The sequence below is a fragment of the Coregonus clupeaformis genome, unplaced genomic scaffold (genome assembly GCF_020615455.1).
Source record: "Coregonus clupeaformis isolate EN_2021a unplaced genomic scaffold, ASM2061545v1 scaf0229, whole genome shotgun sequence".
In the NCBI taxonomy this organism is placed as follows: Eukaryota; Metazoa; Chordata; class Actinopteri; order Salmoniformes; family Salmonidae; genus Coregonus; species Coregonus clupeaformis.
Genome location: NW_025533684.1, coordinates 296499 through 323978, shown reverse-complemented (window position 1 = coordinate 323978; position 27480 = coordinate 296499). Strand labels below are relative to the sequence as shown.

Below are 27480 nucleotides of genomic sequence, written 5' to 3'. Positions count from 1 at the left end.
TTCATGTGCGATTGCTTTTGTCTGTCCTTTTCACCTGTGTCTGGTTTGCGTTGATTACATGTCCTATAAGTTCCCTGTGTTTGTATGGATTAGTTGTGTGTTGTTTTTCGCCAGTCGTTTGTGTTACGTGTCGTGTTTTGTGTATTTTGTAATTACGCTTGTTTGTGCGTAATTGCGCATAGTCGCCTCCTTTGTTGTTTGAGGCCGTGCCTTTTTGTATATTACATTGTTTCTTTGGGACTTTAGTAAACGTTTTTGGACTAAGCCTCGGTGTCCTGCGCCTGACTTCCACCCCACATACACCTCACCTTATGACAGAACAACACACCATCATGGAGTCAGCAGGAGCAGTGGCGGCACCCAGGTTGCTGGAGGAGCGGTTACGCTATCAAGACATCTTGTTCCAGCAACTTGAGGCCGCCCTTGACGAGGTGTCCAACAAGCTGAGTCGTTTGGTGACTAGGGAAGTGCCCACGCCATCGCCCACTATCCCATCACCAACGGCCAGTCCTCCTCTCTCAGCACCGGAACCCAGTGGCATTCGGCTCTCGCTCCCGAGGGCATATGACGGTTCTGCAGCCGGGTGTCAGGGGTTCCTCCTGCAGATAGAACTATACCTGGCTACTATACACCCAGCGCCCTCGGGATACGAGAGCGTTTCCGCCCTCATCTCCTGTCTATCCGGTAAGGCGTTGGAATGGGCCAACGCCGAATGGAGGAGAATAGACGCAGCTACCATCACCTACGCTGAGTTCTCCCGCCGCTTCCGGGCAGTCTTCGATCACCCACCTGAAGGGAAGGCGGCGGGGGAGCGTCTGTTCTACCTCCGACAGGAGAAGAGGAGCGCACAGGAGTTCGCACTGGAGTTCCGGACGTTAGCTGCGGATGCGGGATGGAATGAGAGGGCCCTCATCGACCAGTACCGGTGTAGCCTGCGAGAGGACGTTCGTCATGAGCTGGCCTGCAGGGACACCAACCTATGCTTCGACCAGCTGGTGGACATCTCCATCAGGCTTGACACCCTGCTGGCCGCCCGCGGACGTCCCGAGTGGGGGTCGTCCATTCCATCCTCCAGCACCTCTGAGCCTATTCCTATGGAGCTCGGGGGTGCTGGCGCTAGAGAGAGGAGGAGGGAGAACCCGAGGAGGGCCAACCCCTGCACCAACTGTGGCCGTGGAGGACACACCGCGGCCAGGTGCTGGGGAGGGTTTTCTGAGAGAGGGGACAACAGGTCACGCACTGGGGAGTCATTTCAGGTGAGTAGGCGCCCCACTTACCCAGAGCTCTCTGTTGGTCACATGAGCATTCCTGTGCGTTTTCCACAGGTGGCACCTCATTCCCAGCATAAGGCGCTAGTAGATTCAGGCGCAGCTGGGAACTTTATTGATCGGGCATTTTGTGCTAGGTTAGGAATTCCCCCTTCGGCCGGTAGAAGTTCCATTCCCTGTCCATGCATTAGACAGCCGGCCGTTGGGGTCAGGTCTGATCAGGGATGTCACAGCACCGCTGACGATGACTACGCAGGGGGGTCATGAGGAAATCATTCAGTTCTATCTGATTGACTCTCCTGCGTACCCAGTGGTGTTGGGGCTTCCCTGGTTAAGCACCCACGATCCTACCATAGCGTGGCAACAGAGGGCTCTTATGGAGTGGTCTGCCCAGTGTGTAGGGAGATGTCTAGGTGTTTCCATAGGGGCGACCTCGGTAGAGAGTCCGAACCAAGTGCCCGCACTGCGCATTCCCCCGAGTATGAGGATTTAGCACTAGCGTTTAGCAAATCGAGGGCAGCACGGCTACCTCCTCATAGACAGGGGGACTGTGCGATAAATCTCCAGACCGGAGCAGCTTTTCCCAGGAGTCATGTGTATCCCCTGTCTCAAGAGGAAACTGCGGCTATGGAGACTTACATAGCCGAGTCCTTGGCACAGGGATACATACGGCCCTCTACTTCTCCGGTCTCCTCGAGTTTCTTCTTTGTGAAGAAGAAGGACGGGGATTGCGCCCGTGTATTGATTACCGTAGTCTCAATCAGATCACAGTAAAATACAGTTACCCACTTCCACTGATTGCGACGATGACGGAGTCATTACGCGGAGCGCGTTTCTTCACAAAGTTGGATCTCAGGAGCGCGTACAATTTGGTGCGCATTAGGGAGGGGGATGAATGGAAAACAGCATTTAGCACCACCTCGGGTCATTACGAGTATCTCATCATGCCGTACGGGTTAATGAATGCTCCTTCAGTCTTCCAATCCTTTGTTGATGAGATTTTCCGGGACATGCATGGGCAGGGTGTAGTGGTGTACATTGACGACATTCTAGTGTATTCTTCTACACGAACCGAGCATGTAGCCCAGGTGCGCCGAGTATTGAGACGACTGTTGGAGCATGACTTGTATGTCAAGGCAGAGAAATGCTTGTTCTTCCAGGAGTCCGTCTCTTTTTTGGGTTATCGGTTGTCCGCGTCTGGCGTGGAGATAGAGGTAGATCGGGTATCGGCTGTGCGTAATTGGCAAACTCCAACCACCGTAAAAGAGGTGCAGCGGTTCTTGGGTTTTGCTAATTACTACCGGAGGTTTATCCGGGGCTTTGGACAGGTTGCAGCTCCCATTACGTCTCTGCTAAAGGGGGGTCCGGGTGCGCTTGCAGTGGTCAGCTGAGGCGGACAGGGCATTTGTCAAGCTGAAGAACCTGTTCGCCTCGGCCCCGGTGCTGGCGCATCCGGATCCCTCTTTGCCTTTCCAAGTAGAGGTGGACGCGTCCGAGACCGGTATTGGGGCAGTCCTGTCACAACGGTCCGGCACGCCACCTAAGCTCCGCCCCTGTGCGTTCTACTCCAAGAAGCTCAGCTCGGCGGAGCGCAATTATGACGTTGGGGACAGGGAGCTGTTAGCTGTAGTCCAGGCCCTAAAGGTGTGGAGGCATTGGCTTGAGGGGGCTCAACACCCTTTTCTCATTCTGACTGATCACCGTAACCTGGAGTACATCCGGGCAGCTAGGAGATTGAACCCTCGTCAGGCTAGGTGGAACATGTTCCTGACCCGGTTTGTTTTTAAGATCACATACATCCCTGGGTCCCAGAACGGTAAGGCAGACGCACTGTCCCGGCAGTATGACACGGAGGAGAGGTCCATTGAGCCCACTTCCATACTTCCGGAGTCTTGTCTGGTGGCTCCGGTAGTATGGGAGGTCGATGCGGAAATCGAGCGGGCGCTGCGTACCGACCCTACTCCCCCCGAGTGTCCTGTGGGGCGGACGTACGTTCCGCTCGAGGTTCGTGATCGGCTTATTTCTTGGGCTCATACATCACCCTCCTCTGGACATCCTGGTATTGGTCGAACGGTGCACTGCCTTAGCGTGAAATACTGGTGGCCAACGTTAGCCAGGGATGTGAGGGTTTATGTCTCCTCCTGCTCGGTGTGTGCCCAGTGTAAGGCACCTAGACATTTGCCCAGGGGTAAGTTACATCCTCTGCCCGTTCCACAACGACCATGGTCCCACCTCTCGGTAGATTTTGTGACCGATCTACCCCCTTCCCAGGGTAATACCACCATTTTGGTCGTTGTGGATCGGTTTTCTAAGGCCTGTCGTCTCCTCCCACTGCCGGGTCTCCCTACTGCCCTACAGACCGCCGAGGCCCTCTTTACCCACGTGTTCCGGCACTATGGGGTCCCCGAGGATATTGTGTCCGACCGAGGTCCCCAGTTCACCTCCAGAGTCTGGGGGGCTTTTATGGAACGCCTGGGGGTCTCGGGTTAGCCTTACCTCGGGGTACCACCCAGAGAGCAATGGGCAGGTTGAACGTGTGAACCAGGATGTGGGTAGGTTTTTGAGGTCCTATTGCCGGGACCGGCCGGAGGAGTGGTCGAGGTATATCCCCTGGGCAGAGATGGCCCAGAACTCTCTCCGCCACTCCTCCACCGGATTAACACCTTTCCAGTGTATTTTAGGGTATCAGCCGGTCCTGGCACCGTGGCACGAGAGCCAGACCGAGGCCCCTGCGGTGGATGAGTGGATTCGGCGCTCGGAGGAGACGTGGGACGCTGCCCATGTCCATCTGCAGCGTGCCATCCGTCAACACAAGGCGAGCACCGATCGCCACCGCAGTGAGGGGCCGGTGTACGCACCGGGAGATCGAGTCTGGCTCTCGACTCGAAACCTGCCCCTCCGCCTGCCCTGCCGGAAGCTGGGTCGGCGGTTTGTGGGGCCCTTCAAAGTCCTGAGAAGATTGAACGAGGTGTGTTACAGATTACAACTGCCTATTGAGTACAAAAATATTAACCCCTCGTTCCATGTGTCTCTTCTCAGGCCGGTGGTAGCTGGCCCACTCCAAGAAGAGGAGATAGGAGAGACCCCTCCGCCCCTTTGGACATCGAGGGGGCCCCGGCGTACAGGGTCCGGACCATCTTGGACTCCAGGCGCCGGAGGAGTGGTCTCCAATATCTCGTGGAGTGGGAGGGGTACGGTCCGGAGGAACGGTGCTGGGTGCCCAGGAGGGACATCCTCGATCCATCCCTCCTGACAGAGTTCCACCATGGGCATCCCACGCGCCCGGGTCCGCGTCCTCCTGGCCGTCCCCGAGGCCAGGGTCGGCGCACGGCTGGAGCCGCGCGTCAAGGGGGGGGTACTGTCACGGTTTCGGCCAAGACTGCTCCTCCTCCTGGTTCGGGCAGGCAAAGGCGTTCGCCGTCCCCGGAGTACTAGCTGCCACCGTTGGATGTTTCATGTGCGATTGCTTTTGTCTGTCCTTTTCACCTGTGTCTGGTTTGCGTTGATTACATGTCCTATAAATTCCCTGTGTTTGTATGGATTAGTTGTGTGTTGTTTTTCGCCAGTCGTTTGTGTTACGTGTCGTGTTTTGTGTATTTTGTAATTACGCTTGTTTGTGCGTAATTGCGCATAGTCGCCTCCTTTGTTGTTTGAGGCCGTGCCTTTTTGTATATTACATTGTTTCTTTGGGACTTTAGTAAACGTTTTTGGACTAAGCCTCGGTGTCCTGCGCCTGACTTCCACCCCACATACACCTCACCTTATGACAGAGTGTAGAGAGAGTAGTGGGTAGTGGGTACCTGAACTGGTCCTCTTGGCCTGGGATCACATGGCAGGTCCCTCCATTGGCACAGGGGAAACTGATGCAGGCGTTGATGGCTATCTCACAGTTATGTCCCTGGAAGGGAGGGGAAGAGAGAGAGAGAGAGGTGTGAGACTGTCTGTCCATCACGATGGAGTAGAGCAGTGCTCACCAACCTTTTCTGAGTTAAGATCAAGATCACTTTCTGAATCAAAATTCAAGATCTACAGCTCAGATTTTTTTTAAACATGACTTAAAAACATAGGCCTATGCATCATTAACCAATTAAAAACAGTGAGGTTTGTGAAGTAGGCCATAGGCCCAATACATTATCACTGCATAAACTGATTATAGGCCTCGGCTCCACCTCGTCCTCTATTTTCAAGTTAATGTACAGAACATCTGCGTTTATCACTTACATATTGGCTATGCTTGACTTGCCCTGCCAATGTTGTTTTCCTCAGACCACTTTGAAATGTTTTTTTTTATGTAGGTTATGATCACACTGATAATATATCATTTGTTGTATTACTTGTAAGGGACAGCTGAGTGAGCTTAATAATATTTTTTGATGGCCTGCATCTGATGGTCAGTCTAAGGGGAGGGAGGGAGCAGCGGTGAGGCTGCCTCTCACCCGACTCACCGTCCCTCCACTCTCCCTCCCTCCGCTTAGAAAAGGGGACAGTCTTCCAGCTGATGGTGAAACTCTAGTCACACTGCATTATTTCTTCCTCATGCACCAATTCATGTTATTACTCCTTTCACCAGAGAAAGTGAAATATTCCTCTATTAAAAAAGACATTCCGCTAATAATAACAACGGAAGCTTATTGTAACATTCTGCTATACTCATTCATTACAGCTGCAGTGCTGGTTGGTGCGTGAGTGGTAGTAGGGAGAATGCGCATTTTAAGGCTTATAAATGTGTTGAACAAAGTGTTGACAGTGCTAAATAACAACTTAAACATGAACTTACTCATAAAAACAGCAGCTCTTTGCTGTATTCGTTGAGTCTCTCTCTAGTCATGGTTTTAAACCTTTTCTCACAGTTTCAACTGCTGTGCTTTTGAGGCTTCTTTTTACAGTCTATGGCTCGAGGAAACCACAGAGGACACTGTGCAGACACAGTGATCTGAGCTATCTGATTGGCCAGTGGTAACCCTATAGGTGCACTGTTTTTGCTCTCTGGGCCTGCCGGGTAGGCAGAGTTCTACCTTCAGACACATGAAATAGTTAAAAATGGGAACACTTTGCCTTCCCGACGCTGCTGAATCAAGTGCACCTACCGCCAACAGCACAAAACTAATTAAAAAAATAGTACGCAAGGCTTTATCGTTGGGTCTTTTACAGAAATGTTTGGTGATCGACTAGGAATGCCTTGGAGATCGACCAATCGATCAACCGATTAGTGATCACTGGAGTAGAGGTACAGGTACAGTATGGTATCATTCAAGAATCATGACCCTTATGACCCTAATGACCCTAATGACCCCTATGACCCTTATGACCCTAATGACCCTTATGACCCTAATGTTCAGTCATATGAAGAGACACAGGCTGCATCCCAAATGGCCCCCTATGGCCCTGGTCAAAAGTAGTGCACTACAGTGCCTTGCAAACAAGTTATTTCATGTAATGGACAAAATAGTCCAAATTGGTGAAGTGAAATTTAATAAATAACAGAAAAGTGGTGCGTGCATATGTATTCACCCCCTTTGCTATGAAGCCCCTAAATAAGATCTGGTGCAACCAATTACATTCAGAAGTCACATAATTAGTTAAAGTCCACCTGTGTGCAATCTAAGTGTCACATGATCTGTCACATGATCTCAGTATATATACACCTGTTCTGAAAGGCCCCAGAGTCTGCAACACCACTAAGCAAGGGGCACCACCAAACAAGCAGCACCATGAAGACAAAGGAGCTCTCCAAACATGTCAGGGCCAAAGTTGTTGTCACGGATTCGGCCGAGGCTGCCCCTCCTCCTTGCTCGGGCAGGCTTCGGCGTTCGTCGTCACCGGAATACTAGCTGCTGCCGATCTATGTTCTATGTTTCTATGTTGCACCTTTTGTCTATTGTTACACACCTGTTGCCCATTATTGTAATCACGCCTTCCCTATTTAACCCAGTCGCTCCCAATGTGTTTTGTGCGTGGTTGTTTTTCGTTTCGTGTGTCGTAGGTGTGCGGGTTAGTTCCTCCCTGTGTGGAGGTATTCTGTGTTATATTCTTTACTTGATTCAGTAAAGTACGTTTCTGAGAGTTCTGTGTCCTACGCCTGACTTCGATCCACCGCATTACACCGACACTCGTGACAGTTGTGGAGAAGTACAGATCAGGGTTGGGTTATAAAAAAATATCAGAAACTTTGAACATCCCACGGAGCACCATTAAATCCATTATTAAAAAATGGAAAGAATATGGCACCACCAAAACTCACGGACCAGGCAAGGAGGGCATTAATCAGAGGCAACAAAGAGACCAAAGATAACCCTGACGGAGCTGCAAAGCTCCACAGCGGAGATTGGAGTATCTGTCCATAGGACCACTTTAAGCCATACACTCCACAGACCTGGGCTTTACGGAAGAGTGGCCAGAAAAAAGCCATTGCTAAATAAGCAAACACGTTTGGTGTTTGCCAAAAGGCATGTGGGAGACTCCCCAAACATATGGAAGAAGGTACTCTGGTCAGATGAGACTAAAATTGAGCTTTTTGGCCATCAAGGAAAATGCTATGTCTGGCACAAACCCAACACCTCTCATCACCCCGAGAACACCATCCCCACAGTGAAGCATGGTGGTGGCAGCATCATGCTGTGGGGATGTTTTTCATCAGCAGGGACTGGGAAACTGGTCAGAATTGAAGGAATGATGGATGGCGCTAAATACAGGGAAATTCTTGAGGGAAACCTGTTTCAGTCTTCCAGAGATTTGAGACTGGGATGGAGGTTCACCTTCCAGCAGGACAATGACCCTAAGCATACTGCTAAAGCAACACTCGAGTGGTTTAAGGGGAAACATGTAAATGTCTTGGAATGGCCTAGTCAAAGCCCAGACCTCAATCCAATTGAGAATCTGTGGTATGACTTAAAGATTGCTGTACACCAGTGGAACCCATCCAATTTGACGGAGTTGCAGCAGTTTTGCCTTGAAGAATGGGCAAAAATCCCAGTGGCTAGATGTGCCAAGCTTATAGAGACATACCCCAAGAGACTTGCAGCTGTAATTGCTGCAAAAGGTGGCTCTACAAAGTATTGACTTTGGGGGGGGGGGTGAATAGTTACGCATGCTCAAGTTTTCAGTTTTTTTGTCTTATTTCTTGTTTGTTTCACAAGAAAAAATATTTTGCATCATCAAAGTGGTAGGCATGCTGTGTAAATCAAATGATACAGACCCCACAATTTTTTTTTTTTTAATTCCAGGTTGTAAGGCAACAAAATAGGCAAAATGCCAAAGGGGGTGGATACTTTCGCAAGCCACTGTATATAGGGAATGGGGTGCCATTCGGAATACAGCCACAGTACCAGTAACACGAGGTACCAGTTCATACCATACCATACCAGTTCATACCATACCATACCAGTTCATACCATACCATACCAGTTCATACCATACCATACCAGTTCATACCATACCATACCATACCATTTCATACCGGTTCATAAGAAGAACTACTGTCAATTTGAACTCACAATAACCTCCTTTTTATTCCCATTTTGAACTTCTGTTTAAAAAAATAATAAACAGTCATTTCATTAGGAGCTATATCATATAGCCGTATCCTTTTCACATGGGACCGACGCGCCTGTCCCTCAGCAACTCTGGCTCTGTTTTTATTTCAAACAAAGGCCACCGCCACCGTTACACCCACTTCCTCTGATCAAAGACACCACACAGACGCTTGTTTCTTGTTTTCACTCTGTTTCCCTCTCTCTCGCTCCACGATTAATTATCCACATTTTAATTAATTTAAGCCCAGCGGAGGACAACAGAGAATAACACACATGCACGTACACACACGTGCACGCGCAAGCACACACACACACACGTCTGTATACGCAGGAATAATCTCAAAGACCCAAAGAGAGGCGCATACCCACAGACACTGAGACCAACACTGACACATACACTTTAGCACAAATTGACCTTGGGTGCAACAACTTGAATTAAAAAGCGAGGCCATGGGCTTTGTCCCTGTAGCGGGCTGGAGGTTAAGCTGTTATCTGTGTCTGTGGAGCAGGACACTGACAGGAATCCCACAGCCAAACAACAGGCTAATGAGGCAACAGCAGCATCACACAGTGGGGGGACAAAACACACACACACACACACACACTCTATGTCCACCCACTGACAGCACTTTATTGATTATTGTAACCCCTTTCAATCAATCAATCAATCAATCAATTTTATTTTATATAGCCCTTCTTACATCAGCTAATATCTCGAAGTGCTGTACAGAAACCCAGCCTAAAACCCCAAACAGCTAGTAATGCAGGTGTAGAAGCACGGTGGCTAGGAAAAACTCCCTAGAAAGGCGAAAACCTAGGAAGAAACCTAGAGAGGAACCAGGCTATGAGGGGTGGCCAGTCCTCTTCTGGCTGTGCCGGGTGGAGATTATAACAGAACCATGCCAAGATGTTCAAAAATGTTCTTAAGTGACAAGCATGGTCAAATAATAATCAGGAATAAATCTCAGTTGGCTTTTCATAGCCGATCATTAAGAGTTGAAAACAGCAGGTCTGGGACAGGTAGGGGTTCCATAACCGCAGGCAGAACAGTTGAAACTGGAATAGCAGCAAGGCCAGGCGGACTGGGGACAGCAAGGAGTCACCACGGCCGGTAGTCCCGACGTATGGTCCTAGGGCTCAGGTCTCTCAGTTGGCTTTTCATAGCCGATCATTAAGAGTTGAAAACAGCAGGTCTGGGACAGGTAGGGGTTTCGTGAGCCGCAGGCAGAACAGTTGAAACTGGAATAGCAGCAAGGCCAGGCGGACTGGGGACAGCAAGGTGTCATCATGCCCGGTAGTCCTGACGTATGGTCCTAGGGCTCAGGTTCTCAGAGAGAAAGAGAGAACGAGAGAATTAGAGAGAGCATACTTAAATTCACACAGGACACTGGATAAGACAGGAGAAGTACTCCAGGTATAACCAACTAACCCCAGCCCCCCGACACATAAACTACTGCAGCATAAATACTGGAGGCTGAGACAGGAGCGGTCCGGAGACACTGTGGCCCCATCCGAAGAAACCCCTGGACAGGGCCAAACAGGAAGGATATAACCCCACCCACTCCGCCAAAGCACAGCCCCCGCACCACTAGAGGGATATCCCCAACCACCAACTTACAATCCTGAGACAAGGCCGAGTATAGCCCACAGAGGTCTCCACCACAGCACAAACCAAGGGGGGCGCCAACCCAGACAGGAAGATCACGTCAGTAACTCAACCCACTCAAGTGACGCACCCCTCCCAGGGACGGCATGAAAGAGCACCAGCAAGCCAGTGACTCAGCCCCTGCAACAGGGTTAGAGGCAGAGAACCCCAGTGGAGAGGGGAACCGGCCTGGCAGAGACAGCAAGGGCTGTTCGTTGCTCCAGCCTTTCCGTTCACCTTCACACTCCTGGGCCAGACTACACTCAATCATATGACCTACTGAAGAGATAAGTCTTCAGTAAAGACTTAAAGGTTGAGACCGAGTCTGCGTCTCTCACATGGGTAGGCAGACTGTTCCATAAAAATGGAGATCTATAGGAGAAAGCCCTGCCTCCCGCTGTTTGCTTAGAAATTCTAGGGACAATTAGGAGGCCTGCGTCTTGTGACCGTAGCGTACGTATTGGTATGTACGGCAGGACCAACTCGGAAAGATAGGTAGGAGCAAGCCCATGTAACGCTTTATAGGTTAACAGTAAAACCTTGAAATCAGCCCTTGCCTTAACAGGAAGCCAGTGTAGGGGAAGCTAGCACTGGAGTAATATGATCAAATTTCTTGGTTCTAGTCAGGATTCTAGCAGCCGTATTTAGCACTAACTGAAGTTTATTTAGTGCTTTATCCGGGTAGCCGGAAAATAGAGCATTGCAGTAGTCTAACCTAGAAGTAACAAATGCATGGATTAATTTTTCTGCATCATTTTGGACAGAAAATTTCTGATTTTTGCAATGTTACGTAGATGGAAAAAAGCTGTCCTTGAAACAGTCTTGATATGTTCGTCAAAAGAGAGATCAGGGTCAAGAGTAACGCCGAGGTCCTTCACAGTTTTATTTGAGACGACTTTACAACCATCAAGATGAATTGTCAGATTTAACAGAAGATCTCTTTGTTTCTTGGGACCTAGAACAAGCATCTCTGTTTTGTCCGAGTTTAAAAGTAGAACGTTTTCAGCCATCCACTTCCTTATGTCTGAAACACAGGCTTCTAGCGAGGGCAATTTTGGGGCTTCACCATGTTTCATTGAAATGTACAGCTGTGTGTCATCCGCATAGCAGTGAAAGTTAACATTATGTTTTCGAATAACATCCCCAAGAGGTAAAATATATAGTGAAAACAATAGTGGTCCTAAAACGGAACCTTGAGGAACACCGAAATGTACAGTTGATTTGTCGGAGGACAGACCATTCACAGAGACAAACTGATATCTTTCCGACAGGTAGGATCTAAACCAGGCCAGAACTTGTCCGTGTAGACCAATTTGGGTTTCCAGTCTCTCCAAAAGAATGTGGTGATCGATGGTGTCAAAGGCAGCACTAAGGTCTAGTAGCACGAGGACAGATGCAGAGCCTCGGTCTGACGCCATTAAAAGGTCATTTACCACCTTCACAAGTGCAGTCTCAGTGCTATGATGGGGTCTAAAACCAGACTGAAGCATTTCGTATACATTGTTTGTCTTCAGAAAGGCAGTGAGGTTGCTGCGCAACAGCTTTTTCTAAAATTTTTGAGAGGAATGGAAGATTCGATATAGGCCGATAGTTTTTTATATTTTCCGGGTCAAGGTTTGGCTTTTTCAAGAGAGGCTTTATCACTGCCACTTTTAGTGAGTTTGGTACACATCCGGTGGATAGAGAGCTGTTTATTATGTTCAACATAGGAGGGCCAAGCACAGGAAGCAGCTCCTTCAGCAGTTTAGTAGGAATAGGATCCAGTATGCAGCTTGAAGGTTTAGAGGCCATGATTATTTTCATCATTGTGTCAAGAGATATAGTACTAAAACACTTAAGTGTCTCTCCCGATCCCAGGCCCTCGCAGAGCTGTGCAGATCCATGACAGCTAAGCCCTGGAGGAATACGCAGATTCAAAGAGGAGTCCGTAATTTGCTTTCTAATGGTCATGATCTTTTCCTCAAAGAAGTTCATGAATTTATCACTGCTGAAGTGAAAGCCATCCTCTCTTGGGGAATGCTGCTTTTTAGTTAGCTTTGCAACAGTATCAAAAAGAAATTTTGGATTGTTCTTATTTTCCTCGATTAAGTTGGAAAAGTAGGATGATCGAGCAGCAGTGAGGGCTCTTCGGTACTGCACGGTACTGTCTTTCCAAGCTAGTCGGAAGACTTCCAGTTTGGTGTGGCGCCATTTCCGTTCCAATTTCCTGGAAGCTTGCTTCAAAGCTCGGGTATTTTCTGTATACCAGGGAGCTAGTTTCTTATGACAAATGTTTTTCGTTTTTAGGGGTGCAACTGCATCTAGGGTATTGCGCAAGGTTAAATTGAGTTCCTCAGTTAAGTGGTTAACTGATTTTTGTCCTCTGACGTCCTTGGGTAGGCAGAAGGAGTCTGGAAGGGCATCAATGAATTTTTGTGTTGTCTGAGAATTTATAGCACGACTTTTGATGCTCCTTGGTTGGGGTCTGAGCAGATTATTTGTTGCGATTGCAAACGTAATAAAATGGTGGTCCGATAGTCCAGGATTTTGTGGAAAAACATTAAGATCTACAACATTTATTCCATGGGACAAAACTAGGTCCAGAGTATGACTGTGGCAGTGAGTAGGTCCAGAGACATGTTGGACAAAACCCACTGAGTCGATAATGGCTCCGAAAGACTTTTGGAGTGGGTCTGTGGACTTCTCCATGTGAATATTAAAATCACCAAAAATTAGAATATGATCTGCTATGACTACAAGGTCTGATAGGAATTCAGGAAACTCAGAGAGGAACGCTGTATATGGCCCAGGAGGCCTGTAAACAGTAGCTATAAAAAGTGATTGAGTAGGCTGCATAGATTTCATGACTAGAAGCTCAAAAGATGAAAACGCCATTTTTTTTTGTAAATTGAAATTTGCTATCGTAAATGTTAGCAACACCTCCGCCTTTGCGGGATGCACGGGAATATGGTCACTAGTGTAACCAGGAGGTGAGGCCTCATTTAACACAGCAAATTCATCAGGCTTAAGCCATGTTTCAGTCAGGCCAATCACATCAAGATTATGATCAGTGATTAGTTCATTGACTATGACTGCCTTTGAAGTGAGGGATCTAACATTAAGTAACCCTATTTTGAGATGTGAGGTATCACGATCTCTTTCAATAATGGCAGGAATGGAGGAGGTCTTTATCCTAATAAGATTGCTAGGGTGAACACCGCCATGTTTAGTTTTGCCCAACCTAGGTCGAGGCACAGACACAGTCTCAATGGGTATGGCTGAGCTGACTACACTGACTGTGCTATTGGCAGACTCCACTAAGCTGGCAGGTTGGCTAACAGCCTGCTGCCTGGCCTGCACCCTATTTCACTGTGGGGCTAGAGGAGTTAGAGCCCTATCTATGTTGGTAGATAAGAGGAGAGCACCCCTCCAGCTAGGATGGAGTCCGTCACTCCTCAGCAGGTCAGGCTTGGTCCTGTTTGTGGGTGAGTCCCAGAAAGAGGGCCAATTATCCACAAATGTTATCTTTTGGGAGGGGCAGAAAACAGTTTTCAACCAGCGATTAAGTGCTGAGACTCTGCTGTAGAGCTCGTCACTTCCCCTAACTGGGAGGGGGCCAGAGACAATTACTCGATGCCGACACATCTTTCTAGCTGATTTACACGCTGAAGCTATGTTGCACTTGGTGACCTCTGACTGTTTCATCCTAACATCGTTGGTGCCGACGTGGATAACAATATCTCTATACTCTCTACACTCGCCAGTTTTAGCTTTAGCCAGCACCATCTTTAGATTAGCCTTAACGTCGGTAGCCCTGCCCCCCTGGTAAACAGTGTATGATCGCTGGGTGATTCGTTTTAAGTCTAATACTGCGGGTAATGGAGTCGCCAATGACTAGGGTTTTCAATTTGTCAGAGCTAATGGTGGGAGCCTTCGGCGTCTCAGACCCCGTAACGGGAGGAGTAGAGACTAGAGAAGACTCAGACTCAGACTCCGACTCGCTACATAATGGGGAAAACCGGTTGAAGGTTTCTGTCGGCTGAATGAGCGACACCGGTTGAGCATTCCAACAGTATTTCCCTCCAGAAGCCATGAGAAAGTTGTCCGGCTGCGGGGACTGTGCGGGGGGATTTATACTAACGTTACTGTCTGTACTTACTGGTGGCACAGACGCTGTTTCTTCCTTTCCTACACTGAAATTACCCTTGCCTAACGATTGCGTCTGAAGCTGGGCTTGTAGCACAGCTATTCTCGCCGTAAGGCGATCGTTCTCCTGTATATTATGAGTACAGCGACTGCAATTAGAAGAGATCATGTTAATGTTACTACTTAGCTTCGGCTGTTGAAGATGTTGATGAACCATGTCCAGATAAAGCGTCCGGAGTGAAAAAAGTTGAATAAGGGAAAAAAGTTGCGATGGAAAAAAGGAAAATAACGTAAAGTTGGCAGCTAAAACGTACAGGAAAATGACTCTTCTGTCTCAGGATAAACGTCCGGGGTGAAAAAGTTTAACGAAAAAAGATGAGTGAGGACAAAACTAAAAAGTTGGTAAATTTGTTGAACACAGAGATTGATTAAACGTTTATTAAAAGTAAAACGTGAATAGTTTGGCAGGTAGCCAAGTAGCAACAAACAGCACAGCAGCACGGAGACAATGCGGAAGCGAGACGGAAGTCACGTGAGTTTGGTGCAGTCAAGCCTTCAGAAATGAGTATCAGTGTAATGCGGTTCAGTCGTCGTCAACCGTGAACCAGGCTACAGGTTTAACCTGCTACGTGTGGTCTCTATCAATCTCAATACTTACACCCAAACTAACTGTTGTAATAATTTCTGCATTGATTGAGAAATCAAGCTAAGATGCATTATTCATTCAAGAGAATAGTAGCAGCTAATACACTGGGGCTATGCATACGATGACAAGCCACTAACATGTGGAACCATTTAAGTGTGGCTGTGGTTGTGTGTGTGTATGTGTTTAAATCCACTCACTTTGTAGCCAAAGGGACAGGTGCAATGGTAGGAGCCAGACACATCGCTGGCACATGTGCCATTGTTCAGACAGGGGACGGCCAGACAGGGGGCACACTTGGACATCAGATTCAGATCAACTGGGCCTGAGAGAGAGAGAGAGAGAGAGAGAGAGAGAGAGAGAGAGAGAGAGAGAGAGAGAGAGAGAGAGAGAGAGAGAGAGAGAGAGAGAGAGAGAGAGAGTAGAGAGAGAGAGAGAGAGAAAGAAAGAGAGATATAATAACAGTCAGAGAGAGAGAGAGAGAGAGAGAGCTCTAAACAGAGAGTACACAGTGGCAGAATACCTGACCACTGTGACTGACCCAAACTTAAAGAAAGCTTTGACTATGTACAGACTCAGTGAGCATAGCCTTGCTATTGAGAAAGGCCGCCGTAGGCAGACCTGGCTCTCAAGAGAAGACAGGCTATGTGCACACTGCCCACAAAATGAGGTGGAAACTGAGCTGCACTTCCTAACCTCCTGACCATAATAGAGACACATGTTTCCCTCAGATTACAGAGATCCACAAAGAATTTGATAACAAACCCAATTTTGATAAACTTATCTACTGGGTGAAAAACCACAGTGTGCCATCACAGCAGCAATTTGTGACCTGTTGCCACAAGAAAAGGGCAACCAGTGAAGAACAAACACCATTGTAAATACAACCCATATTTATGTTTATTTATTTTCCCATTTGTACTTTAACTATTTGCACATTGTTACAACACTGTATATACATAATATGACATTTGAAATGTCTTTATTCTTTTGGAACTTCTGAGTGTAATGTTTACTGTTAATATTTATTGTTTATTTCACTTTTGTTTACTATCTACTTCACTTGCTTTGGCAATGTTAACATACGTTTCCCATGCCAATAAAGCCCTTAAAATGAAGTGAAATTGAATTGAGAGAGAGCAACAGAGAGCGAGGGAGCGATTAAAGAAGAAAGAGTCACACTTTGTGATTCCACTCACTCCTTCTCTCAGCAGTATTTAAAGACAGTTCTTATTCACATATAAAAAACCTTAATCTGCCTTAATCTAAGAGAAATCACAGATCAGTGTTAATTGGCATGTGTGGTTATAAAGGGCAGAAATATGTGGCAGCTGGGTTCACTCCCCTGTACAGGTAGAGACAGAGAGGAGGGGGAGGAGGAGAGGGAGGAGAGGAGGAAAGGAGCAGAGGAGGAGAGGAGAGGGAGGAGAGGAGGAAAGGAGCAGAAGAGGAGAGGAGAGGGAGGAGAGGAGGAAAGGAGCGGATGGAGGGGAGGAGGAGAGGGAGGAGAGGAGGAAAGGAGCAGAGGAGGAGAGGAGAGGGAGGAGAGGAGGAAAGGAGCAGAGGAGGAGAGGAGAGGGAGGAGAGGAGGAAAGGAGCAAAGGAGGAGATGAGAGGGAGGAGAGGAGGAAAGGAGCGGATGGAGCAGGACAGCCAGAGTTGTTACTGACCTTTGCACTGGAAGCGGTTGAGAGGCGTGGTGAGCAGCAGGCGGTCGGCCATGTCAGGTGGTCCGGAACAGCGGGCGATGCCAGGCTCCTTGAAGCCAGCCTTCACCCATTGAGACAGCCAGCGCAAGTCACAGTTACAATACAGGGGGTTGGCACCCAGAGCCCTGGAGGATAACAAAATACAGGAATTATACACCTAACATATGGAAGTGCATGAGTATATGGTAAAGGTGCAGACGTACTATACACAGTCAGTAAACACACACTGGTCTGCACATAACCAGTAGCACAAAGCCCAGTCCTACCAATGTAAAATGTAGAAGCTTTAAAGTTTTGCCTTGAACTTTCTCTCCCCTAAAACAGAGGATCTTTATTCCTGGTAAGCATCCTTTTTTTCTCTCTCTCTCTTTCTCTCTCTCTCCCTCTCTCCCTCTCTCCCTCTCTCTCTCTCTCCCTCTCTCCCGCTCTCTCTCTCTCTCCCTCCCTCTCTCTCTCTCTCTCTCTCTCTCTCTCTCTCTCTCTCTCTCAGGTCTCTTTCAGTGCAGAACACCCAAGATACAGTGCTGCTACTTAAAACAAGAGGCAGGAAAAAGAGGAAAAGTCATTGAGCGCCCAAATGATGAATGCTTTTTAGTGGTAATAAAATGTACAAAGATTTCCCGTGGGGCCTACTCTCCCAGCACAACGCTGCTCTTTACTCGTGTTGAGCTTTCTGTCACTTCACGTTTCAAGAAGTTAAACAAGTAAAACGGCTGCTGTGATTCTACATTCTGCGGCAGTAGAGTGCCTGTGTGGGGATTGGTGTGTGTGTGAGTGAGTGAGAGAGAGAGAGTGTGTGTGTGCATGCGCGCGTGTGTGTGTGCCTTTATTACTATTGTGAAAGACCTCCCATTACTATCACACTCACAGATGAGACAGAGATGTCAAGTGGTTGAAGGCTCCCTCTGGTATAGTTGAAAGGTCGTTTCCGTGGAGAGTCCTGAAAGAGATTGAAAACAAAGAGAGCGTGTGGGATGGGGGGATGCTGATGGATATCAAGCCCTGTCAATGTTGCTCCACACGCAGAGGGGGAAGGCAGAGGGTCCCCAGGCAGCCTCCCAGCCTCCAGCCTTTAGCATGTGGCTAACCCCTTTAAGGACCTGCCTTGTGAATGCAGTGGGCAGTGGTGATCTGCCTGTCTGGGTTCACATTCCATTAGATGTCATTCAGAATCCACCACACACATACTGTAAACATATGCACGCACAGAACCCCCCCCCAACACACACACACACACTGTGTGGCGTGCCAGCTCTGTGGAGTGATTTCCCTGTCTGTCAGTCCCATCCCCATGGCCCAGACACCACCCACCCACAGGCCTGCCACAGTCAGAGGGGAGCCCACCAGCCACCAGACCCATCAGACAGACAGCCCTGCACCTTTCAGGGACTGCCAGATGCATCCCAGGGGGATTCTGGGTAATGAACAAGTGACAATGATGGCTGCCTGGCAATGGGTGACTACGTAGAGAGAGAGAGAGAGAGAGAGAGAGAGAGAGAGAGAGAGAGAGAGAGAGAGAGAGAGAGAGAGAGAGAGAGAGAGAGAGAGAGAGAGAGAGAGAGAGAGAGAGAGAGAGAGAGAGAGAGATTGACAGAGAGACAGAGAGACAGAGACAGACAGAGATAGAGACAGAGACAGACAGAGAGAGAGAGAGAGAGAGAGAGAGAGAGAGAGAGAGAGAGAGAGAGAGAGAGAGAGACTGCTTGGCCTTGTGGTGCTCTCCTAGCCCAGACCGTGTGGCGTATCTGCAGTCTGTTGCGTTTCAACAGTCACCTCCTGGCCCAAGTTAATAAGGAGTGTTTTCAGCTCTATCTGAACAGAGAAAGAAAGAGTAGAAGAAGAAAGAGCGTTTAGCTTCTGTTTTCTATGTTTTATTTATTTTTGGAGTCAGGGGTGTTGTTTTGGAGTCAGGGGTGGAAGAGAAGATGGATGACAAGGAGTCTGGGAGGCAGAAGGCCCATTTATCACACAGCAGTCTGGATGGAGAGGAGGAGGAGAGGAGCCAAGAGAGGAGGAGGAGAGAAGAGCGACAGGAGAGATGAGAGGAGGAGGAGAGGAGGAGTGGAGAAGGAGAGATGAGAGGAGGAGGAGGAGGGAGGAGGAGGAGGAGGAGGAGGAGGAGGAGGAGGAGGAGAGGAAAGGGAGAGGCAGAGGCAGAGGCAGAGGAGGAGAGGAGAGGGGGGAGAGGAAGAGAGGAGAGGAGAGGAAGAGAGGGGAGGGGGGAGAGGAAGAGAGGAGAGGAAGGGTATCATAGGGAGAGGAGGAGGAAGGAGCAACACTTACAAGAGACGCAGAGATTTAAGCCCATAGAATGCGTGTACCGAGATACAACGAATCTGGTTGTAACTCAGGATCCTGTGATTAAAATGAAAGGAGAGAGGAGACAGTTATAATGATGGGAACACAACACTGTGTGTGTGCGTGTGTGACTGTGTTATATGACTATAAAAGTGACTGCGATCGCCGGTCACTGTGTCCTGCCGATCCAGTGTGGCCAGCCAGCAGGCCGTGGCGTGTTGTCATGGTAACTCACAGAGTGGCGAGCTGAGTCATGTTGCTGAAGGTCATGGAGGCCACAGTGTTGATGCTGTTGTTGCTCAGGTCGCTGTGTGATACCAAACACACAAAAGGACACAATGTTACTACAGGGACAAACACCTTCAAAGTCCACAGAGACAACAGTGAACTGTCTGGCCTAATTATATATTTATATTGCTCTTTTTAAGGACCCAAAGCCGTTTTACAATTTTATAAAAGAAAAACAAGAAAGGACATGAACACAACTGGTCAGTTTTTATGTTTCAATAAAGAATATAAAATATCCTCCGCTTTAAATATCTCAATACAATAGAGATTGCTTTGGCATTGTTAACATAGTATCTCTGACTAGCCAGGGAGGAATAGACATGATACAGTACATACACAAGAGATAGCTGTTTGAGAGTGGACAGTTCTTTGGGAACAGATGTCAGGAGGTTTCCTTCCAGGTATCTGAAATGAGGAGGAAGGTGAAGGCATTAGATCTCTCTCTCTCCCTCTCTCTCTCTCTCTTTCACTCTTTTCCTCCCCCTTTCTCCATCCCTACACTTCTTCGTGTTGGTGTGATGGTAAAGTGCCCAGGCAGTGTGGTGTTAATGCAGCAGTTTTTCAGTGCCCCAGTGTGCCATCTCAGTCTCCCCGGACCACTGGGTTGTTTGGTGGTGCCCCCCCCCCCCCCACTGATACGCCTCACTGACCTTCAGCTATGGAGCTATGGGCACCCGACCTCACCTGGCCTCACCCAGTCTTACCCTGGCCTCACTCCAGCCTCACCAAGACTGATGACGACTAGTACTATGAATAATAAAGAGCACAGACCAAGACTAGCTAGCCAGAGGAGTGTGTGTGTGTGTGTGTGTGTGTGTGTGTGTGTGTGTGTGTGTGTGTGTGTGTGTGTGTGTGTAGGGGACTCACAGCTCGGTGGTGTCCTTGGGTATGCCCTTGGGTAGAATGCGTAGCCCCTGGTTACTGCAGCGCACAACTGTGTCTGAGCAGGTGCATGACTCCGGGCAGTGAGACACCGGAAAACACACATTCTCCTCAGTGCCTGCAGAGAGAGAGGGAGAAAGAGAGAGAGGGAGAGAGAGAGAGAGAGAGAGAGAGAGAGAGAGAGAGAGAGAGAGAGAGAGAGAGAGAGAGAGAGAGAGAGAGAAATAGGAGGGGAGAGAGAGGGAGAGAGAGAGGGAGAGAGAGAGAGAGAGAGAGAGAGAGAGAGACAGAGAGAGAGAGAGAGAGAGAGAGAGAGAGAATGAGAGAGAGAGAGAGAGAGAGAGAGAGAGAGAGAGGGGGGTGAGAGAGTTAATATTTATTGTTTATTTCACTTTTGTTTACTATCTACTTCACTTGCTTTGGAAATGTTAACATATGTTTCCCATGCCAATAAAGCCCTTAAATTGAATTGAATTGAATTGAATTGAATTGAGAGAGAGAGAGAGAGAGAGAGAGAGAGAGAGAGAGGGAGAAAGAGAGAGGGGGGGGGTGAGAGAGTTAATATTTATTGTTTATTTCACTTTTGTTTACTATCTACTTAACTTGCTTTGGAAATGTTAACATATGTTTCCCATGCCAATAAAGCCCTTAAATTGAATTGAAATGAATTGAATTGAGAGAGAGAGAGAGAGAGAGAGAGAGAGAGAGAGAGAGAGAGAGAGAGAGAGAGAGAGAGAGAGAGAGAGAGAGAGAGAGAGAGAGAGAGGATAGATGGGGAGAGAGAGAGGGAGGGAGGGAGGGAGGGGAAGGGAGAGAGAGCAGGAAGTAAATCACATCACATTCCACTCACTAGCTAGAGGAGAAGCTATGAAGGGGAGGGTACAGAACGGTTCATGATAGACATCTCACAACCTGGCAACAACGCCAGAACTTTACTCTGCCCCTTTGAAAGTCTAACTCTATAAATGAAGCCCAAAGTTGATGGGGAATCTGATAATTGCACCGCCACTTCCTAAATCTCTCAGCCAGCTGCCTGCCTTGCCTAGTGGAAGGAATTCTACCATTACTACAGAAAACATTTAATCATAAGAGATACAGCAAAACAGGAGTTAAAGATCAGGCACATAATATTCCAAATCAAATCAAATTGTATTTGCCACATGTGCCGAATACAACAGGTGTAGACATTACAGTGAAATGCTTACTTACAAGCCCTTAATCAACAATGCATTTAAAAAAAATTAAAGTTTTTAAGTGTTAAGTACAAAAAATAAAAGCAAATAACTAGCAGTAAAATAAAATAACAATAGGGAGGCTATATACAGGGGGGTACCGGTGCAGAGTCAATGTGCGGGGGCACAGGCTAGTCGAGGTAATTGAGGTAATATGTACATGTGGGTAGAGTTAAAATGACTATGCCTAAATAATAAACAGAGTAGCAGCAGTGTAAAAGAGGGGGATAGGGGTGTGGGGCAGTGCAAATAGTCCGGGTAGCAATGATTAGCTGTTCAGGAGTCTTATGGCTTGGGGGTAGAAGCTGTTGAGAAGCCTTTTGGACCTAGACTTAGTACCGCTTGCTGGGCGGTAGCAGAGAGAACAGTCTATGACTAGGGTGGCTGGAGTCTTTGACAATTTTGAGGGCCTTTCTCTGACACCGCCTGGTATAGAGGTCCTGGATGGCAGGAAGCTTGGCCCCAGTAATGTACTGGGCCGTACGCACTACCCTCTGTAGTGCCTTGCGGTCGGAGGCCGAGCAGTTGCCATACCAGGCGGTGATGCAACCAGTCAGGATGCTCTCGATGGTGCAGCTGTATAACTTTTGAGAATCTGAGGACCCATGCCAAATATTTTCAGTCTCCTGAGGGGGAATAGGCTTTGTCGTGCCCTCTTCATGACTGTCTTGGTGTGTTTGGACCATGATAGTTCGTTGGTGATGTGCACACCAAGGAACTTGAAGCTCTCAACCTACAGCCCCGTCGATGAGAATGGGGGCGTGCTCAGTCCTCTTTTTTTTCCTGTAGTCCACAATCATCTCCTTCGTCTTGATCCCGTTGAGGGAGAGGTTGTTATCCTGGCACCACACGGCCAGGTCTTGGACCTCCTCCCTATATGCTGTCTCATCGTTGTCCAGCAAACTTAATGATGGTGTTGGAGTCGTGCCTGGCCATGCAGTCATGGGTGAACAGGGAGTACAGGAGGGGACTGAGCACGCACCCTTGAGGGGCCCCCGTGTTGAGGATCAGGTGGCAGATGTGTTGTTACCTACCCTTACCACCTGGGGGCGGCCCGTCAGGAAGTCCAGGATCCAGTTGCAGAGGGAGGTGTTTAGTCCCAGGATCCTTAGCTTAGTGATGAGCTTTGAGGGCACTATGGTGTTGAACGCTGAGCTGTAGTCAATGAACAGCATTCTCATGTAGGTGTTCCTCTTGTCCAGGTGGGAAATGGCAGTGTGGAGTGCAATAGAGATTGCCTGAGTCTTCCTCCATTTCCCTCCCTCCCCAAGCAGCTTTAATCTAAGGCCTGAGAGATGATATCTGCAAAGACTTGAATTACACCCTGGATGAAAAGGAAACAGGGAATTAATGGAAGGTAATGAAGTCTGAGGTCTGCTCCAAAAATAACCCACAGCACTGCCTGGGTCTGGGACAGGGTCTGGCTTGGCTGCTGCAGCCTGTCTGTTGAGGCCTAGGGGCTGGATGGAGGGAGGGAGCCGAAATGCTGACTTGTTGATTGGGGGACCTCAATTCTCCACAAAATGTCTTTCCAGCCTCTTAAGCAGGTTGACATTTATTGGGAGGAGTCTTGTCCTTGAGGCAGAATTGAGTGATTTCCGCTAGATGGGCCAGCTGCAAAGTCAAAATGTGCTATATTGTAAAAAAAGTTAGGGAGGGAGGGAGCCGAAATGCTGACTTGTTGATTGGGGGAGCTCAAATCTCCACAAAATGTATTTCCAGTTCCCACTAATTAACACTTTTTTCTCTGTCATTACTCTAGCTACAACTTAAGTTTAATTTAAGTTACAGATGTCTAAAAATAGAAGTGAGTGTCATTGTAGCTGCAGCAATGTGGACCTTGGGGTGAAAGGATAAAGAGTGCCCTAAATCCTCCTCCTACTCCCTCCGACTTAGCATGTAGGCTAAATGAAACATGACCTTCTGCCTATGGTCTCCCGCTATAGATACAGCGCCTTCAGAAAGTATTAATGCCCCTTGACTTTTTCCACATTTTGTTGTGTTACAGCCTGAATTTAAAATGCATTACATTGAGATGTTGTGTCACTGGCCTACACACAATACCTCATAATGTCAAAGTCGAATTTAGCTTTTAGAAATGTTTACAAAATAATTAAAAATTAAAAGCTGAAATGTCTTGAGTCAATAAGTATTCAACCCCTTTGTTATGGCAAGCCTAAATAAGTTTAGGAGTAGAAATGTGTTTAACAAGTTACATAATAAGTTGCATGGACTCACTTTGTGTGCAATAATAGTGTTTAACATGATTTTTGAATGACTATCTCATCTCTGTACCCCACAGATACAATTATCTGTAAGGTCCCTCAGTCGAGCAGTGAATTTCATACACAGATTCAACCATAAAGATCAGGGAGGTTTTCCAATGCCTCGCAAAGAAGGGCACCTATTGGTAGATGGGTAAAAATAAAAAAGCAGACATTGTATATCTCTTTGAGCATGGTGAAGTTATGAATTACAATTTGGATGGTGTATCAATAAACCCAGTCACTACAAAGATACAGGCGTCCTTCCTAACTTAGTTGCCGGAGAAGAAGGAAACCGCTCAGGGATTTCACCATGAGGCCAATGGGGACTTTAAAACAGTTACAGAGTTTAATGGCTGTGATAGGAGGAAACATGATTTGACTCCTTTCTGTTTTCTCTCTAACAAGGATTCCATCCAGTAAAGTACATCGGATAAAACATTTCATGATGACAGGCCTGAAGGAAACAGAACATTTGTTGGTAAACTTTCCAAATGTTGACAAAACAAAATCCGCTAGACAAGCTGGGATCTTTTTGTGTAGCTAAAATGTACTATGCGAGAAATGTCGGGGGAAACGATTGTATGTGCAAATATTGATTTAATTACAAAATAAAGTTGGAGTCACATGATGACGTTGTGTGGTCCTTCCACTACGACTCGTTGGGAACCCATGCAGTTTATTAGGCTACAGATGAAATAAATGATGATGAACTTCACAGGGTGGTGAAAGTACAGGGTTATGAGCTTGATGCTCCTTTCCAATAAATATAGAGGGTCCTATTCTGGTGACATGATCATCAATGCTTGGCTGCCGTTTGACGAATAAAAATAATCTTGCTCTTTTGTCCATAATAATCTCATCATGTTGGTTTAGGCTGTTTATAACTGCACTGTATCTGAGAGCTGTTGTCTAGAGGGCACGTGCCAATACCAGAGTGGGCACACTTGCTATATATTTTTTGTGAAAATACCATCAGTAGAGTTGAAAATGTGATGGAGACCCATTTCACTTGTATTTTTTATTTGGTACATGGGAATTGAACCACAAAAGTTATGTTTATGTGCACTACGTCATCACGCATAGTTTTTTTATCCACAACAAGTCAGTCTGATGGAAACATCTATGGTGGGAAAATGCACATATTGTTTTTATGCAGATTTTAGAATATTCGCATAAAAATATGTCGCCAATTGGATGGAAACCTAGGAGATGACATATAACTCGCCATTGAAAAAAGTTTAAATTTGTTCCGCCTGAGCGAGTCTGACCACTATGATGACACACAAAATGCATTTGATGGATCACGGGAAAAGGCTATTGTAGGCGTCTGTTGTCGGCATCCAAATATTATCCAACTTGAATAAACGCTTGGAGGTAAGGACAACAGCAGTGGTGTAGCCTACGGACAATACGGATATCACTTAGGCCTATTATAGGCTACATAGCGCATTGATTTGAATAAATACTGCTGCTCTCTCATTTAGCTATTTACGCCTTACGGATTGTGGTTGTTGTGGATGGTTGTTCACAAATGTATATGTGTATTTTAATCCAACAATGGTTGAATTGAAGAAGTTTAAGCTGCCTATCAATCATTGTTTTTGAAACCTGGGGTGTATTCATTATGGAAACCGTTTACCGTTTAAGAACCAAACGAAAGCAAACAGAGTTTCTATTGGACAAATTCAGGTAGGTCCCTCCCTGTTTCGTTCCGTTTGCTTCAATTTAACAAACGTTTAGCAACAGAATCGACGTAATGAATACGCCCCAGTGGACAGCCAGTGCAAAATGCACTCTTGCAACAGCTGCGTAGTGCGGATCCCAGCCTATGGAATAACAGTTTGAGTTCTTCCCTTCTAAACTCCCCCGTGGTATTGTGCTCCATACTGTCAAAAACTAGTTTCATTTAAGAAGACCAGGAATGGGGCTTTTATTCCTCAATCTAATTCGTGCTGATTGACAAAAAATTCCATAGGCCTAACAGACATGCTCAAATCCTCACACTTTTGATAGATTTAAACAGCTGCAAATGATCAAGATATCGAAGTGTCACCAACAAAAACGTCAACAATAGGCCTATAGCAAAATGCAGCATATGGCATACATTTTTCACATGCAAATAGCACTTTTCGGTAGTGCTCAAAGCATGCCATTCCATAATAGCAGCATTTCCTTTTCAACTCGAAGCCCAATCAGGCTTCTATGACAACAAAATCATAAACAACAATGTAGGCTAATTAGTCCTTAGTTTTTGGGTTATGCTCAGGTAAAACAATTCGGCTAATCTATATTTCCATATTTCCATGTCCTATTTTTGAAGATCAAGGGGTATTAAATTAATTGGAATGATTAAAAATCTGACACTGTTATTTTTTTATATTTTTTTTTATTATAGCCTAATCGTATTATTATCTGTAGTATAAAGCAATGGGTTAGAAGAAGCTCACATAACCAACCTATAAAGTGAAATGCAACATCCATTTATAGCCAGTATGTAAACGCTAACATTGATTTATCCTGCAATAGATGTTCAATTGGTAATATACATTTCTGTCTTCTTCTAATGCCTCTTAAGCAGGTTGATGTTTATTGTGAGGAGTCTTGTCCTTGAGGTAGAATTGAGTGATTTGCGCTAGAAGGGCCAGCTGCAAAGTCAAAATGTGCTATATTGTAAAAAAGTTATGAAAACAGAAATGTGCTTTTGGTCTTAATTTAGGGTTAGGCACTAGGGTTAGCAGTGTGGTTAAGGTTAGGGTTAGGTTTAAAATCAGATTTTATGACTGTGGCTGTACCAGCTTAACCTTGCGCCTCTTAAGGGGGAAATTACATTACTGAGTTTAGGTATTCCAAAAGTTATGTTACTGATTACAATTTTGGACAGGTAACTAGTAACTGTAACGGATTACATTTAGAAAGTAACCTGCCTAACCCTGACAATTCTAACCTAATTTCCAGAGTGAAAAGAATGAAGTCTGTAGAGAATAAAAATATTCCAAAACATGCATCCTGTTTACAACAAGGCACTAAAGTAATACTGCAAAAAAAAATGTGGCAAAGCAATTCACTTTTTGTCCTGAATACAAAGTGTTATGTTTGGGGAAAATCCAATCCAACACATTACTGAGTACCACTCTTCATATTTTCAAGCATAGTGGTGGCTACATCATATTACAGGTATGCTTGTACAGTGAGGGAAAAAAGTATTTGATCCCCTGCTGATTTTGTATGTTTGCCGACTGACAAAGACATGATCAGTCTATAACAGTGAGAGACAGAATAACAACAAAAAAATCCAGAAAAACGCATGTCAAAAATGTTATAACTTTGATTTGCATTTTAATAAGGGAAATAAGTATTTGACCCCTCTGCAAAACATGACTTAGTACTTGGTGGCAAAACCCTTGTTGGCAATCACAGAGGTCAGACGTTTCTTGTAGTTGGCCACCAGGTTTGCACACATCTCAGGAGGGGTTTTGTTCCACTCCTCTTTGCAGATCTTTTCCAAGTCATTAAGGTTTCGAGGCTGACGTTTGGCAACTCAAACCTTCAGCTCCCTCCACAGATTTTCTATGGGATTAAGGTCTGGAGACT

General features: G+C 46.7%; 1 protein-coding gene across 1 annotated transcript in view; it reads right to left on the bottom strand.

The window, feature by feature from the left end:
* The window catches only part of LOC123484205 (slit homolog 3 protein-like), a 346208-nt gene that overhangs the window by 30509 nt on the left and 288219 nt on the right, over nucleotides 1-27480 (bottom strand). Inside the window, 8 exon segments of the mRNA XM_045214275.1 lie at nucleotides 5069-5166; nucleotides 15414-15538; nucleotides 16884-17047; nucleotides 17791-17862; nucleotides 19206-19277; nucleotides 19456-19527; nucleotides 19845-19913; nucleotides 20376-20508. Coding sequence (XP_045070210.1) covers nucleotides 5069-5166; nucleotides 15414-15538; nucleotides 16884-17047; nucleotides 17791-17862; nucleotides 19206-19277; nucleotides 19456-19527; nucleotides 19845-19913; nucleotides 20376-20508 — 805 coding nt within the window.